We start from the raw sequence: 16,005 nt of genomic DNA, 5'->3' as shown, positions 1-16,005 counted from the left end.
GCCCCAAGCGGCATTTAAAGTCCAATCTGTGATTCCTTATTAAAAGGTCTAGCAAACCAAATTTAACAGGAGCCTATACAGCAAGAATAAGTATATAATTTGGCCAAGTTTATTGAAACTAGGCTTATTTTTCCAAGCAATTGGTCTTAATTTGGCTATGTATGGTAAAAATGAGGGTGATTTTAGAGAGAAAAAATTATGTTTTAATAGAAACTACAATACACATTCAAGAATATTAATTCTAGCTCTGTTAATTATCTGTGAGGGTTTTTTTTTTCCCTGTTTGTTTGCTTGTTTTGGTGAGGAAGACCGGCCCTGAGCTAACATCTATGCCAATCTACCTCTATTTTGTATGTGGATGCCACCATAGCATGGCTTGATGAGCAGTGTGTAGGTCCATGCCTGGGATCCCAAACTTCAAACTCCAGGCCACCAAAGCAGAGAATGCAAACCCAACCACTATGCTACCTGACTGGCCCCAGAGGTTTTTGTTTTCTATCTGTAAACTGGACTGCATCCTGAGTTCTTCCAGTCTCCTCAAATATCTGACTACAAACCTCCAAACTAACACTTTCAATTTTTTTCCCATTGTTTTCACTTGGAATCATTGAAAACTGGAACCACCCTTTCCCCTGAAGCCCTGCAAACTGAAGCTGGACAACTTAATAGAAACTCAAGAGACATTCATGCCTCTTTCTGTATAAGCCACTAAAAAAGATACCTGAACATGTGGTGACATCATCAGAGACATTTTAAACTGCAAAAGATGCTTTGACCTTAACATCTAGAAATCTTCTTGAGTGGCTATACCCTGGGCTAAGAAACTGGTTTATAATTTGCTCAAAATGTTAACCTTGTTTTTCTTTTCCTTCTCTAGAAATGCTTCTTATTGACTACCTGGTAACTTGCTTACACAATATAGTCCTAACATTGGTCGAAATTTCCTCTTGTTCCAGGAGACCCCAAGGGAACTGAAATTAAGGAACTAGACACTGTCAGATATTACTCTACATCACCTATGTCTTGGAGACTGGGTCTTATTAAAGTCCTGCAGAAACAAGCATCCAGAGGACCAACTCCACCCCTCCCAAACCAGGCCCTATGGACTACTGCTGGTAACCCACTCTTCAGCTCATCTACCAGAATGCCACAAGAAATGGGAATCACACCCTAAAAGAACATTGTAGCCACGATCATCATGACCTTGGCAGGTTCCATACTTCAGACACTGACTTCTCACTACCTAAATCTTATTCTTGTGAATCTCTAACCAACTTAATGTTACTTTTCAGGAAGTCATGAAAGAGATGTTCACCTCTGACTAGGATTCTTACGTCCTAGACACACTTGTTTTGATAATTGCTGTCTTTGTCATACTTTTCAATTTTTTATAAATCAGCTGTGCACTCGGCAGACCACTATGAGGGTTGAACCATTTTCTTTTCAAGTACCAGATAAGTAACTCTACAGCCTATTAGTAGTTTTTTAGAACTACTCCTCTAACACTCATGATATCATTAAGATAACGGCTTCATCTTCTCCCTGAAAAACTTGACTGGCGTACCAAATGATAACTGTAATCTGTCCCAGCAACAAACATAAGCTATAGAGTGAGGCTACTTCATCCTCACTCCCTCATACTCCATATGTTTATATCCACGGTGACACTTTGTTTTCCTTTCAAATATTTCCATAATTTCAAAGGAAAGTTTCCTTGAGCGCTCTAAAGAAGTAACAGACTTATAGTTAAGTAACACAAAAGTTCAGATGCTTGCACCAGGAATCCGGACAGTATGTACCTCACCTCATTGTATTTTTTTGTGGGTTTGATCATCAGTGTTGGTCCTACAATTGCCTGGTTACTTGGCTCATACAGTGTTATTGCCTTTTGTGGTACCTGACTATACCTACATTTATATATGGCTTAGGAGAAACCCAGCATTGGACAAGTTTTCTTAACCTTTTTTCTAGAACTAAGAGGTCTATGCTGGGTGGTGCTACTAATTCTTTGCTGGCTTCCAAGAGGTTGACACCTTATATTTCTTTGGGCAAACTTTGCTGCCTTGGTGGGGTGTTGCATCCCACAAGCACATGATAAGGAATCTCTCTCACACTTTGGGGGTACTCGTCAATGAAATGGCACAGGCAATAGCAGCCAAAAAGAGAGCATTAGGTTTATTGGCAAAGGTTGTCCTGGACAATCAGATAGCTTTAGATTATATCCTAGCTAAACAAGGAGGAGTTTGTGCAATAGCTAACTCATCATGTTGTGTGTACATCAACAGCTCATCAGAGGTTGAAATTCACGTAGACAAAATCAGAGAGCAAACTACATGGCTACAGCAGGTATCTCCAGAAGAACTGGGTCCAGACTGATTTTCAGGACTGTTTTCTTGGATTCCCCAAGGAATTAGATCTATTTTTTCAGGGACTATTAAAATTTTGCTTGTCCATACTTCTTATCCTTCTGGTTGGATAATTGCAAAATGTGCCTTTTGATGTCATACCAAAGCTGTTGAATAAGTGCAAAAATTCTAATAATGCAAAATGTCAACCTGAAGCTGGAAGCAAGGGAATATTTCGAAATAGGTGCTAAACAGGTCCATTTTTCTAAACCAGATCTACCCCCAATTCAGCAGGAAGTAGCTAGATTGGTCATCACTCTCAACCCCTCAAGAATGAAGAATGACCAAAGAATATGAGGGATTGAAACCTGTAAACAGTTAGCTATTAATGATTAAGTAGCTACTAACTAAAGTTTTTGTGTTTTTTTTTTTTTTTTGCAATTACTAACTATAGCTTTTAGTTCTTCATCTACCCATCGTTAACTGTGTTGCTTAGGCAATATATTAACCAGCCCTCATTTGGTTCCTATAGATAATATCTCCCTAGCACCTGGGTCATCATGGCAGTGGATGTTGAGCTGTTTTTCAAGAATTAGGAGCCCCCCCCCGTGTCCAATTCAGGCCAATTGAGACCACCAACCCATCAACTGGGCATATGCAGGTGCTTGTTAAGTGACATTTTTTATGTCAAGAAGCTAAAAGCTCCACTCTCAGATCATAGGAACATCAAAATTTTGTGAACATACGTTTTATGAAGAGCCATGAAGCTGGACTACACTCGTTCTTATCATCACTTACCTCACTACTCCTTACATACAATCATCTGCTCCCACACTTCAGACAATCTTGTCCCCTACCCCATACATATCCCCAAGTCCTCGTTTTCAGGGAGGCAGATCTGAGATTGATTCCCCACCTCCTTTCTTGGCTGCCTTGTGATTAAGCCCTTATTCTTTGCAAAATCTTAACCTCAGTGATTGGCATAATCACTTGGCAGGCAAAATGAACCTAGTTTGGTAACATTGTGTTCTCTCAAAATCTTTAAATGCAAGTTGCAGCTGATAACCACCAAGAAAATGATCTCCCTAAGACTGGAATGTCAGAGAAGGAACAAAGAAAATGATCAACTTAAGTACTGTGAACCTGAAGACATGACCTATAAGTATCACAGGAATTAAGCAAAAACATCATGACCTGCAGATATCACACAGAAGAACAGAAAAAAGCTTTGAGAACTACAGAGCAGTGGCTGATGGTGCCATTAATGCCTTAATTTTTTTTTTCACATCTCTCAGTCAGGCCAAGAGTTTTAATAAAATGGAGAGAATTCATAAAATAAAGAAGTAACAAGCCCAAAATGCCCCTCATGACAACAAATCAAGATTTAATTACAGTTTCAGGCCTCTGAGAAATGTGACCTTTAAACAGCCAATCTGAAATTTCCTGAGCACAAGTAAGGTAAACTGCAAGATACAACTCATGACAGTTCCCTTTCTCCCCAAAAGATGTTCTGGTCCAAAATAACACTTTCTTTTCTCTTGCTAATCGTGTCCTTACCCCACCCTCTTTCCTATAAAAACTTTCCATTTTGTGTGCCTCCTAATAACTCCTTTCTAGTAGCTGGATAAGATGCTGCTTGATTCATGAAGTGCTTAAGAAATCCAATTACATCTTCAAATTTACGCAGTTGAATGTTGCTTTTTAACAAATCATATATGAATTATATCTCAATAAAGCTGCAAATAAAGAAATTTTCAGCAGATGATTTAGTGCTAATTATTATTATTATTACTATTATTAATATTATCATCATCCCATATTTTCTCTTCAATTCTTCCCTAGCACATTGTGCATGTACCAGATAGGAATTTTGTGATATCAGAGTGTAAGTATTTATTCAATTCTCCCTTACTTGCTGAACTTTAAGAGTTCTTGTCTGACACATTACTGTATGCCTAGGAGCACAGAAAAGGTCCTCACAAATCTATCTGAATGAGTCAATAAACCAATACAAATAAACCTCTATATGAGCTTACCGCTGGTTTACTCTTCTGGTCTCCATCACTTTGCCCCTACTTCCAGTAACTTACTTTCAGTGTGAATGTATGGTATGATTAGAACTGAAGTAGAATGTCACTTATGAAAAGGGAAGGATGGCACCATATTTCACTCGCTTTAATTTAACTCAGTATTGTTTTTGTTAACTCTTTTAATCAAAATTCAGTACTAAACAAGCAAAATGCTTTCTCTTCTTTTCAAAGAAAAATCAAAAAGCATTGCATTTTTGAGTCTCACCAATTAGATTTTCTGAAAGAACTGTATAACAGGTAGCAGGTTTATTTTAGATTGTTTACTAAGATTCTGTAGATCAAAGTCCAATGCTGACTTTGAAGTTCTGCTGAGAACAAGAAATTTTACAAAGTACATTATTAACAGATTTAATTGTTAACTTCTGGAAGAACTTCATTAAAATATTTCTCTCTATAACTAATGAGAATAGCTACTAACCTGACCCTAAAACACTGTGGAGGAACAGTGTCCATGGCCCTGCTTTGGAGGGGATACGGGGCCAATTGAGGAGAGAGTGCGGCCATCACATACTTAGTGTGGAAGGAAACATTTTCTCCCCTTGAACTTTTCTAGATACAGTCATTTTGCCTAATCTTGGGGATCACCTGCTCAGCCTCTATGGCCTTTCAGGACCTCCTGGATCAAGTTGGAGGTCTGGGGAGATTCCAGATCCTTCAGATAGTTTTCTTTTGTATTTCCAGCCTCATAGTGTACCCTCATATGCTATTGGAGAACTTCACTGCTGCTGTCCCTGGTCACCGCTGCTGGGTCCACATCCTCGACAATGACACTGTCTCTGTTAATGGCACTGGGATCCTCAGCCAAGATGCTGTCCTCAGAATCTCCATCCCATTGGATTCAAATCTGAGGCCAGAGAAGTGTCATCGCTTCCTCCACCCGCAGTGGCATCTCCTTCACCTGAATGGGACCTTCCCTAATATGAGTGAGCTGGACATGGAGGCCTGTGTGAATGGCTGGGTGTATGACCAAAGCTCCTTCTCTTCCACCATCGTGACTGAGGTAAGAGACCCCGTGTAAGTCCTGTGAGTTCAGAGTGTGGGTATTTAGAGGTAGAAAAAATAAGGAAAGTGCTTTAAGACTTTAGTCACTACGTAAGTGCTGATTCTTCACTCTTTCAGCAAATATTATTTACTTCTCTCTTAAATGCTAGCCACTTACATAAATAATAATACTAATGAATTCAAAACTAGACTTTCACCCTGCTATTATATGCTTTAATTCTTGGAAAGACAAAATTTTAAGCAAGTAATTTTCTGTAATGTGTTAAAAATGTTATGCTAGGTCCGTATTGCTTACCATTTGGTTGGAAATTATAAGTATTTGGGAGATCGATGAAAACCTCAATGCTCAGATTCTAACCCAGACCAGTCAAACAAGGTCTATGATGAAATTCAACCATGAATAAAATTTGAAAACTAGAATAATTGCACCCTGTGGCCAATGTTGAGAACAAGTTAGCATGGAGTAAAACAGGGCATTAATAAAACCTGCAGTTTTAGAGGAGGCTTCCAGAAACATTATGTTTAAGCTGAGATCTAAGTGAGATGGTCAGCTAATATAGAAAGGGAAGCTGGGAGGGAAGATAGGGGTCCAATATACTAAAATACACAAGTAAATTAAGGTCTTTCTACTGTGGGGTTAAAAGCTGTTGTGGAGCTCTCCTCTGCAAGTTTCTTTCTCTTACAGTGGGACCTGGTATGTGAATTTCAGTTACTGAACTCAGTTTCTAAATTTTTATTCATGGCTGGAACGCTGGTGGGAAGCATCATATATGGCCATTTATCAGACAGGTGAGTATCACTGGATCACAGCTTTTTTTATTCCTAGGTATTTTCACTATTTCATTAATCATTCGTTCATTAGGAAACAAATATTGCAAATTACACTCTTCTAGAGCTGGCTTGGTCTCCACTGTTCTAGAAATACAATTGAAGTATTAATCAGTATGGTAGTGCTATTTTTATAACATTGAGCTTGGTGTACAGGACACTGTAATGACATTTCCATCAAATGTGGAACCACATCAGGACAGGATGTAGAGAGGAGGTGCTAAAACATGTAGGTTAGAAATATGAGAAAGTGTTACCCATGGGAATGAAGAAGAAAATATTTGATGGCATGAGATTCAGCCTGTTTGAAGACACAGATATGGAAAACTGCTTTGTTGGCCTTGGCCAGGGGTCCTGTGTTCAGTCCTTCATGGACTCTGTGAGCTGAATGGTTGTGGCTTTCCAATGAATGGTCATCTTGGTCTAGTTGCCCTAGTGTGATGTGTATATTTTCCTATAAAACCTGTGTGGTATAGAGCAATGTGTACTGGTGGTGTGTGGAAAAATTATGCCAGTAACTTTAAATTTTGGTTTTGCAAAAACAGGTTTTTAAAGTTAAGATTCACAATTATGTAAAGTAATTAATCTAATCATAACTGCTGTCACAGTTTTTCATGTGAGAAGTTTGGGGTATTCCGTGCTTGATAGTACCTCTTCTGAAATCGGCCTCTTCTGAAATCATTGCCCACACCCAACCACATCTCTCCTAAGGGAGGTGGAACACACGAGGTGCCCTTACCCTTCACCAGCATAATATTAACTGTTATCTCAGCTAAGAAATGTTAACACTAAATATATCACAGTAAATGTAACATATAAATGAGTTCAGAGACAGAGTGTTTATTTTCAGCAGTCCAGTAACCCAGTCTTCTGTGAAACTATCATGAGAAATTATAGATATAGCAATTTTTATAGAATGCAGCATAGTAGAGGTGTGAGGTGGAAGGGGCCTGTAGCAGATTACAGTGGAGATCTAGCTTAAATGGAGGGAGCAAGATAATCTAAGCAATTTTAAGTTCATTACAAAGCTAAGAGGAAAAACAAAAAGATTATATGCAGGAGAAGGGCATGAAAAAATTTATACTTTTTAAATAAAACTCTCAACTACTTATAATTTCCAAATACTGGAAATAATCCAGAAGTCTACCAATAATAGAATAAGATGCAGGATATTCATATAATGAATTCTTTTTATTTATTTATTTATTTTACCAGAAATGGCCTTTATTATCTTGAGATACTTTCCTTCTATAACCATTTTATTGAGAGTTTTTATCATAAATGGATGTTGGATCTTGTTACATGCTTTGTCTGCAATTATTGAGAAGAGCATGTGGTATATTTTCCTCATTTTGTTAATGTGGTAATTGACTGATTTGAGGGTGTTGAGCTATCCTGTGTCCCAAGTATAAATCCCACTCAATCACGGTCTATGATCCTTTCAATGTATTGCCGTATATGGTTTACCAATATTTTGTAGAGGATTTTTGCATCTGTGTTCATGAGCAATATTGGCCTGTGATTTTCTTTCTTTGTGTTGTCCTTATCTGGTTTTGGTATCAGAGTGATATTGGCCTCACAGAATGAGTAAGGAAGCATTCAGTGTTCTTCAAGTCTTTGGAGTAGTTTGAAAGGATAGGTGTTAACTCTTTGAATGATTGGTAGAATTCTCCAGACAAGCCATCCGGTCCTGGACTTCTGTATTTTTGATTACTGTTTCAGTCTCTACTTGTGATTGGTCTATTCAGAGTCTCTATTTCTTCTTGATTCAGTTTTGGGAGGTTGTATGATTCTAAGAATTTATCCATTTCTTCTAGGTTATCCAATTTATTAGCATATCATTTTTCATAGTATTCTCTCATAATCCTTTGTGTTTCTATGACACCCATTGTAATTTCTCTTCTTTCATTTCTAATTTTATTATTTGAGCCTTCTCTCTTTTTTCCTTAGTGAGTCTGGCTAAGGGTTTGTCAATTTTGTTAATCTTCTCAAAGAACCAGCTCTTAGGTTCATTGATCCTTTCTGCTGGTTTTTTTTCTTTTTTTTTGGTCTCTATTTCATTTCTTTCTGCTATAATTCTTGTTATTTACCTCCTTCTGCTGACTTTGGGCTTTGTTTGTTCTTCCTTTTTTCTAGTTTTGTTAGGTGTACTTTAAGATTACTTATGTGAGATTGATTTTTCTTGTTTGTTGAGGTATTGCTATGAATTTCCCTCTTAGAACCTCTTTTGCTACATCCTATAAGAGTTAGTACAATGTATTTCCATTTTCATTTGTCTCCAAGTATTTTTTATTTTCTCCTTTGATTCTTTCATTGATCCAATGGTTGCTCAGTTGTTTAGTATCTACATATTTCTGAGTTTCCAGCTTTTTTCTTGCACTTGATTTCTAGTTTCATACCATTGTGATCAGAAAAGATGCTTGATATGATTTCAATCTTCTTAAATTTATTAAGGCTTGCCTTGTTTCCCAACATAGGCTCTATCTTTGAAGATGATCCACGTGCACTTGAGGAGAATGTGTATTCTGCTGTTTTTGAATGGCATGCTCTCTCTATATCTCTTAAGTCCATCTGCTCAAGTGTTTCATTTTAATCCACTCTTTCACTATTGACTCTCTGTCTGGATGATCTATCCATTGCTATAAATGGGGTATTCAGGTCCCCTACTATTATTGTGTTGCTGTCAATTTCTCCCTTTAGGTCTGTTAATAGTTGCTCTGTACACTTTGGTGCTCCTGTATTAGGTGGACATATATTCATAAGAGTTATGTCCTCTTGGTGGAATTTCCATTTTATCATTATATATTGCACCTCTTTGGCTCTCATTATCTTTTTTTATCTTGAAGTCTGCTTTGTCCAATATAAGTAGGGCAATACCTTCTTTCTTTTGTTTTCCATTTGCTTGGAGTATCATCTTTCATCCCTTCACTGTGAGGTTGTGTTTGTTTTCAGAGCTGAGGTCTGTTTTCTGGAGGCATAATGTTTGGTCTTGACTTTTAATCCCTCCATCTCCTCTGTGTCTTTTGATTGGAGAATTCAATCCATTTACGTTTATGGTGACTACTGATATTTGAGGGCTTAATACTGCCATTTTGTCTCTTGTTTTCTGCTGGTTCTATATTTTCTTTGTTTCTCTTCTCTTGAATTTCTGACTGCCACTTCAGTTTGCTTGTTTGTTGTGATGGTTTTTTCAGTATTCATTTTATGATTTGTGACTCGGCTCTGGCTTTTTTGTTTAATGGTTACCATGAAGTTTGTATACAAGATCTCTCCTATGAGATAGTCCATTTTCTGATATCCTCTTATCACCATTAACCTAAGCATTCCATCCCATTCTCCGTCCACTTATAAGTTATTGTTGTCACAACTTATTCTATTTTGCATTGTGAGTTTGTGATTAAAATAGAGTGTTTAGAGTATTTTTTGATGCTTTCCTTCTCTTTATCTTTTATTTTGTGTTTAAGTGTTTGCCGAGTTGTTCTGATAGAGAGCTGCAATTTTCTCTATTTATACCCTGCTCAAGGCTTTGCAAACCTTTGTCTTTTTGTTTCAGGTATAAGGGCATCCTTGATCATTTATTGTAAAGGAGGTCTGGTGGTGATGAACTCTCTCAGATTTTGTTTATCTGGGGAGATTTCCTTTCTCCATCATCTCTGAAGGGTAGTTTTTCTAGATAGAGTATTCTTGCCTGAAAATTTTTATCCTTCAGTATTTTGAATTTATCATTCCAATCTCTCCTACACTGTAAGGTATCTGTTGAGAAATCCACTGAAAGCCTGATAGGGGTTCCTTTGTAGGTTATTCTCTTCTGCCTTGCTGACCTTAATAGTTTTTCTTTGTCATTGACTTTAACTAGTTTTACTATTATATACCTTGGTGAAGCTCTTTTTGCACAGATGTGAATAGAAATTCTATAGGTTTCATATACTTGTAAGTCCAGTTTTTTCCCCCAGGTTTGGGAACCTCTCAACTATTACTTCTTTCAACAAGCTCTCCATTCCTTCCTCCCACACTTCTCCCTCTAGAATACCTATAATCCTTATGTTGCATTTCCTAATTGAGTCAGATATTTCTTGAAAAATTTCTTCATTCTTTTAAAGGTTTAGTTAGTTCTCTCTCCTCCTCCATCTGAAGCATTACTATATTTGTTCTCTAAATTGCTAATTCTGTCCTCCAAAATGTCAACTCTGTTTTTAAGTTTTCTAGATTGTTTTTCATTTCATTCACTGTGTTCTTCATGCCTAGAATTTCTTTCCTTTTTTTCTTGGACTTTCAGTCTCTTTGGTGAAGAATTCTTTGTGCTCATTAGTTTTATTCCTGAGTTCATTGACTATCTTTCTGAGTTTTCCTCTAACTTGTTGAATTTATTTATGACAATCATTTTGAATTCTCTGCCATTTAGATTGTAAATTTATGTGACCTCAGGATTGTTTTATGCAGGCTTGTCATTTTCCTTCTGCTCTGAAGTGTTTTTGTACTTCTTTATAGTGTTTGATGAAGTGTTCCTTTGCCAGCTCACGGTGGTATTATCAGGTCACAGATTCCACCTGCCACCTCTGGGTGGGGGCAGGAGCTGTGTTTTCAGCACCTATCACATCTATGGGAAATTGTGCCAATAGGGATCTTCTGTGTTTTCCCACTGGCTTCAGTCACTTGGCAGGTCACACACACATGCACTGTTGCTCTGGTGTAGAAATTCTGCCTTGGCCTGGGACCAGTCAAACAGATACACTAGATGGAAGTGGCACTTTCTTTCATGAATGTGGGCCTGCTCTAGATTCATGGGCAGTTTTTCTGGTCTGCTGTGCTTGGTGGGGCACCCACATGGTGGCTGAGCCATTCCACTTCCTTTGGAGCATTTCTGAGGGCTGGGATGCAACTCCTAAAGCAAAAGTGTTCTTGTGCAGACCTGCCTGCTTCCCTGTCTCCTTTTATAGTCACACAAAGGCTGCTCTGTGAAAGCCCAGGACCTAGAATGCCGCCAATGGAGAGTTGGAGGGGATACACACACCTCCTTCCACTGCTTTCCAGGAATCCAGTACCCCTACCTTCAGATGTATGGCTTCATGGATCTCTTGCACATCCTATTGTGCTTTGTAGGGAATCTTCTGTGGGTTAATAAATGTCCACTTGGTTTTAACATGGGGGATGACACTAAGGGGACAGCTAACTTTGCCACTCCTCTGAGTATTTATTTGAAAAGATTTTGATATACATTAAGCACTGCTGAAGACATACAATAGACTATATAACACATAAAGGAGAAGCTCAGCTGAGACTCTTCGGGAAATTAAGACATTCTAAAACAGCTATATGTAAAGGGGAATTTGGAAAACCGCATGCAATGGTAGGTAAAGCACATATTCAGAAAAGACATGAGAATATCTACAGCTTTTACCTCAGGTTGATACCTACCCACAGTGCAACCCTAGCTAAGTCTTTAAGGAGTGCCCTAAAACAGAACCAATCTGCAAACACTGGGAGACCTCTGGGCATTCAAGAAAATCTCTGTCAAAATTTAGCTGAAGATAAGCTAATAGTTTTTCAGAATAGTTTGGAAAATTCTAAAAAAATAGACTATGGGGGCCAGCCTAGTGGCATAGTGGTTAAGTTTGCACTCTCCACTTCAGTGGCCTGGGGTTCACAGGTTCGGATCCCAAGCACAGATCTAACATTGCTGGTCAAGCCATGCTGTGATGCCATCCCACATAAAATAGAGGAATATTGGCACAGATGTTAGCTCAGGGCCAATCTTCTTCACATACACACAAAAATTGACTACTAAACTGTTCAACACATAAAAAACAAATGAGCAATCCCTGGAAAAGAGGTGAAATGTGATTTCCAGAGTTACCACACTATAACAGTCAAACGCCCAATATTCCACAAAAAATAAAAGTCAGAAAGCATGCAAAGAAATGGAAACATGGCCCTTTAAAAGGGGGGAAAAACTGACATGGAGTGTTCATGAGTAAGTCTAGAAGTCAGACATCCAGACAAAGACTTTAAAACAACTGTCCTAAATATGTTCAAAAATCTCAAGTAAAACACGTAAAAAGAACTAAAACAACTCAGGAAAATAATGCATGAAAAATGAGAATACCCACAATGTTATAGAAATTATAAACATGGAGCCAAACAGAATTTTTGGAGGTGAAAAGTATAACTGAATTGAATTTTTCTTTAGAGTGATTCAACAGCAGATTTGAGCATGCCAAAGAAAGATTGAACAGGAAGATAGGGCAGTTAAAATTATCAAGTCTGATGCACAGAAAGAAAAAAGAATAAGGAAAAGTAAACACAACCTAAGGGACTTATGAAACATCAGAAAACATACCAATATACTACTTAGTGATTTCTCAGAAAGAGAAGAGAGAGAGAAAGCAGCAGAGACATTGTGTGAAAAAATGATGAAGAAAACTCCCCAAGTTTTGTGAACAATATCAATCTACAAATCCAAGAGCCTCAAGGAAATCTAATAGACTTTACTCAAGGAGACCCACACTGAGATACATTATAATTAAAATGGCAAAAATGAAAGACAGCGTCTTGAAGGCAGCAAGAGAGAAGCAATTCATTGCATACAAAGGCTCCTCAATGAAATCATTTGTTGATTTCTCATTAGAAACTTTGGAGGGCAGAAGGCAATGGGATGATATATTTAAATACTGAAAGAAAAAAACTGTCAAACAGGAGTTGTGTATCTGGAAAAGTATCACTTAAAAATGAGCTAGAAACTATGACACTTACAGATAAGCAAAAGCTGATATAGTTAAATACCACTAGACCTACCCTAAAGAAATGCTTAAAGGGATCCTTACATTTGAAATAAAATGGCAATAGACAGTAACTCAAAGAAGAAATAGATATGAAGAAAAAAGGTCTTTGACAACAGTAAATACATAGGCAAATATAAAAACAAGTATTAATGTAATTTTTGTGTATAAATTTACTTTTTATATTCTAAAGGATTTAAAACACAAATGTGTTAAAATCATTTTAAATCTATGTTTAAATGTCTAAAGATGTAGCTTGTGATATCAATGACATAAGCAGGGTGAGCATATTATTATATAGAAGTAGAGATTTTATGCAATTGAAGTTAAGTTGGTATTAATTCAAACTAGATTACTACCACTTTAGGATATTACGTGGTATCACAGGAAAAATACGTATAGAATATACAGAAAAGGAAACAAAAATGGAAACAAAGTGTATCACTACAGAAAATGTCAAGTTAACAAAAAAGAAGTCAGTAATGCAGGGAATAAGAAACAAAAAAGTCTGTAAGATGTACAGAAAACGAATAGCAAAATAGCAGAAGCAAGTCCTTCCTTTCAGTAGTTACCTTAAATGTAAATAGGTTACACTCTCCAGTCAAAAGGCAAAGAATGCAGAAAGATTAAAAATATAGAATCCAACTATATGCTGTCTGCAAGAGATTCATTTTGGATCTAAAGACACAAATAAGTTGAAAGTGAAAGGATGTAAAAAGATATTCCATGCAAATTGTCACCAAAAGAAAACTTGGTTTGGCTAGTCCTAATATCAGACAAAATAGACTTTAACTCAAACACTACTATGCAGAACAAAGAAGGAATTTGTATATTGATTTTCATAAAGTAAATTCAAGAAGAATATATAACAATGATAAATATAGATGCATGAAACAACAGAGCTCAAAATATAGGCGGTGAACACTAGCATAGTTTAAGGGAGAAATATACAGTTCTATAATAACAGTTACATAATTCAATACCCCACTTTCAATAATGGACAGACCACTAGACCAAAGAGCAATGAGAAATACAGAACTTGACCACTATTAAACCTACCAGCCTTAACACACATATATACGATATCCAACAACAGCAGAATACACATAATTCTCATGTGCACATCGAATATTCTCCGGGGTAAACCACATTTAGGACACAAACAGTTCTCAAGTGAAATAAGACAGACACAAAAGGACAACTATGGTATGATTCCATTTATATGATTCCACAAATTCAAAGATAAAAAAGGTAGATAAGAGGTGACCAGAGACTAGGGGGAAGGGAGGAAAAAGCAATTATTGTGTATTGAGCACAGAATTTCTTTGGAAGTGATGAAAAAGCTTGGGCAGTAGACAGTAATGATGGTTCCACCACGTTGTGAATGTAATTAATGTCACTGGTTTATACACTTAAACATGACTAAAAAGGAAAATGTTATTTTATATATATTTTATTGTAATAAAAGGAAATGCAAAAATTAATATAAGAAGAAAAAACAATTACAAAATTGCTAGATACTGTATGTGGCTCATAAAGCATAAAATAATAATTATCTGGTCCTTTACAGAAAATATTTGCTGGCCCCTGGTGTAACAGCACTCTGAGGCTCTGTGTTGATTATTTTAAAGGATTGTTTCTCTCTCTTCCTCACCTTCTATAACTTCTATTGCTCTGTCTTCAAGTTCACATTGTCTCTCTCTTATGTAAGCATGGCTCTTAATTCTATACAGTGAATTTTTATATCAGAAACAGTACTTTACCAGTTCAAGAATTTCAGTTCTTGTGGATTGTTTCTGCTAATTTCTCTGCTGAGAGTGTGTATTTCTGAGCTGTGATTTTCATACATCATATTTTATTTACATCTTTGAGGATACTTATACTACCAGCTTAAGATACTTATTGGTTAATTCCAAAATTTATCTCATCTCAGGAGAAGATTCAAATCATTTTCATTCTTTTCAGAATAGGTTTCATTTTCTTGGTTCTTCACATGTCAGGAAATTTTGAATTGTATCCTTACTATTATGAATATTAAGCTGTGGAAATTCTGGATTCCATTATTATTCATCAGTAATACTGATTCTTTCATTTTAGTGAGCAATTTTCATGCCTAAGGTTGAAATGCACTGTTTCTTATGTGACTGGACTCTCTTCAGATCTACGTCTTTTGCTGACTTGCTTTGAGCTTTTTCTGGACATGAATGTTTCAGGAGCCCATCAGGGATGTCTGGTAGACACAACTGAGAGATCCCCTCTTTGCCTCTTTCATTTGCTGGAACCCTCACTGTCTTCAGTTTTCCCAGTCTCCCACAGTCTGTGACCTGGCTCTCCAGACCACAAGAAGGCAGGTTTTGCACATGCACCGAATCACTATACTTACTGTGTGGATTCCACCTTAGTCCAAGTTATAGCCATGGAACTGGGATCTTCTTTACATTGATCCCCATCCGTCTCCTCTGAAAGAGCATCCACTATACACCACAGTCTACCTGCTTCTGTTACTCTCCAATACTCCAATACTCTTTTTTGGTTCTTGCTTTTTGTGTTGTGCATAGGCTTTCCACTTATTCTCTGAGGGAGTGGAGGGCAGGCTGAAGAGTTTAAGTCCTTTATTCCCTGAACATGAAATGCACACATCACAGGACTTTAAGAGTAGTATTATGATAGAATCTCTTAATCTCCAGTATTTTCATTTCGTTGGTAATTAACTGCGCAAGCAAAAGTGGTGGTAGAGACATCATTTAAGAGGCTTTCCAATAACTCTTAGGAAAAATGATGGGGATTTTAATTGGGAAGGTATCCAGGAATATGGTAACATTGAGCTGGATTGAGAACCAGCTTTGTAGAAAGGTGCAACAATATTTCCTGATGGTTTCAAATGTTTAAGAAGGAGGTTTTGATACAGCAAATGGAAGATCAAGGATGATATCTATATGTTCAGCCTGAACAAATGGATGAATG

At 37.1% G+C, this 16,005-nt stretch overlaps 1 protein-coding gene across 1 annotated transcript in view; it reads left to right on the top strand.

Moving 5' to 3' along the window:
* Positions 1-4,891: 4,891 nt before the first annotated feature.
* The window catches only part of LOC124229526 (solute carrier family 22 member 9-like), a 37,593-nt gene continuing 26,479 nt past the window's right edge, over positions 4,892-16,005 (top strand). Inside the window, exons 1-2 of the mRNA XM_046644769.1 lie at positions 4,892-5,435; positions 6,123-6,226. Coding sequence (XP_046500725.1) covers positions 5,034-5,435; positions 6,123-6,226 — 506 coding nt within the window. The 5' untranslated portion in view covers positions 4,892-5,033. The remainder of the gene's footprint in view (positions 5,436-6,122; positions 6,227-16,005) is intronic.

The sequence above is a fragment of the Equus quagga genome, chromosome 17 (genome assembly GCF_021613505.1).
Source record: "Equus quagga isolate Etosha38 chromosome 17, UCLA_HA_Equagga_1.0, whole genome shotgun sequence".
NCBI classification, from domain to species: domain Eukaryota; kingdom Metazoa; phylum Chordata; class Mammalia; order Perissodactyla; family Equidae; genus Equus; species Equus quagga.
This window is presented reverse-complemented; position numbering and strand designations above follow the sequence as displayed.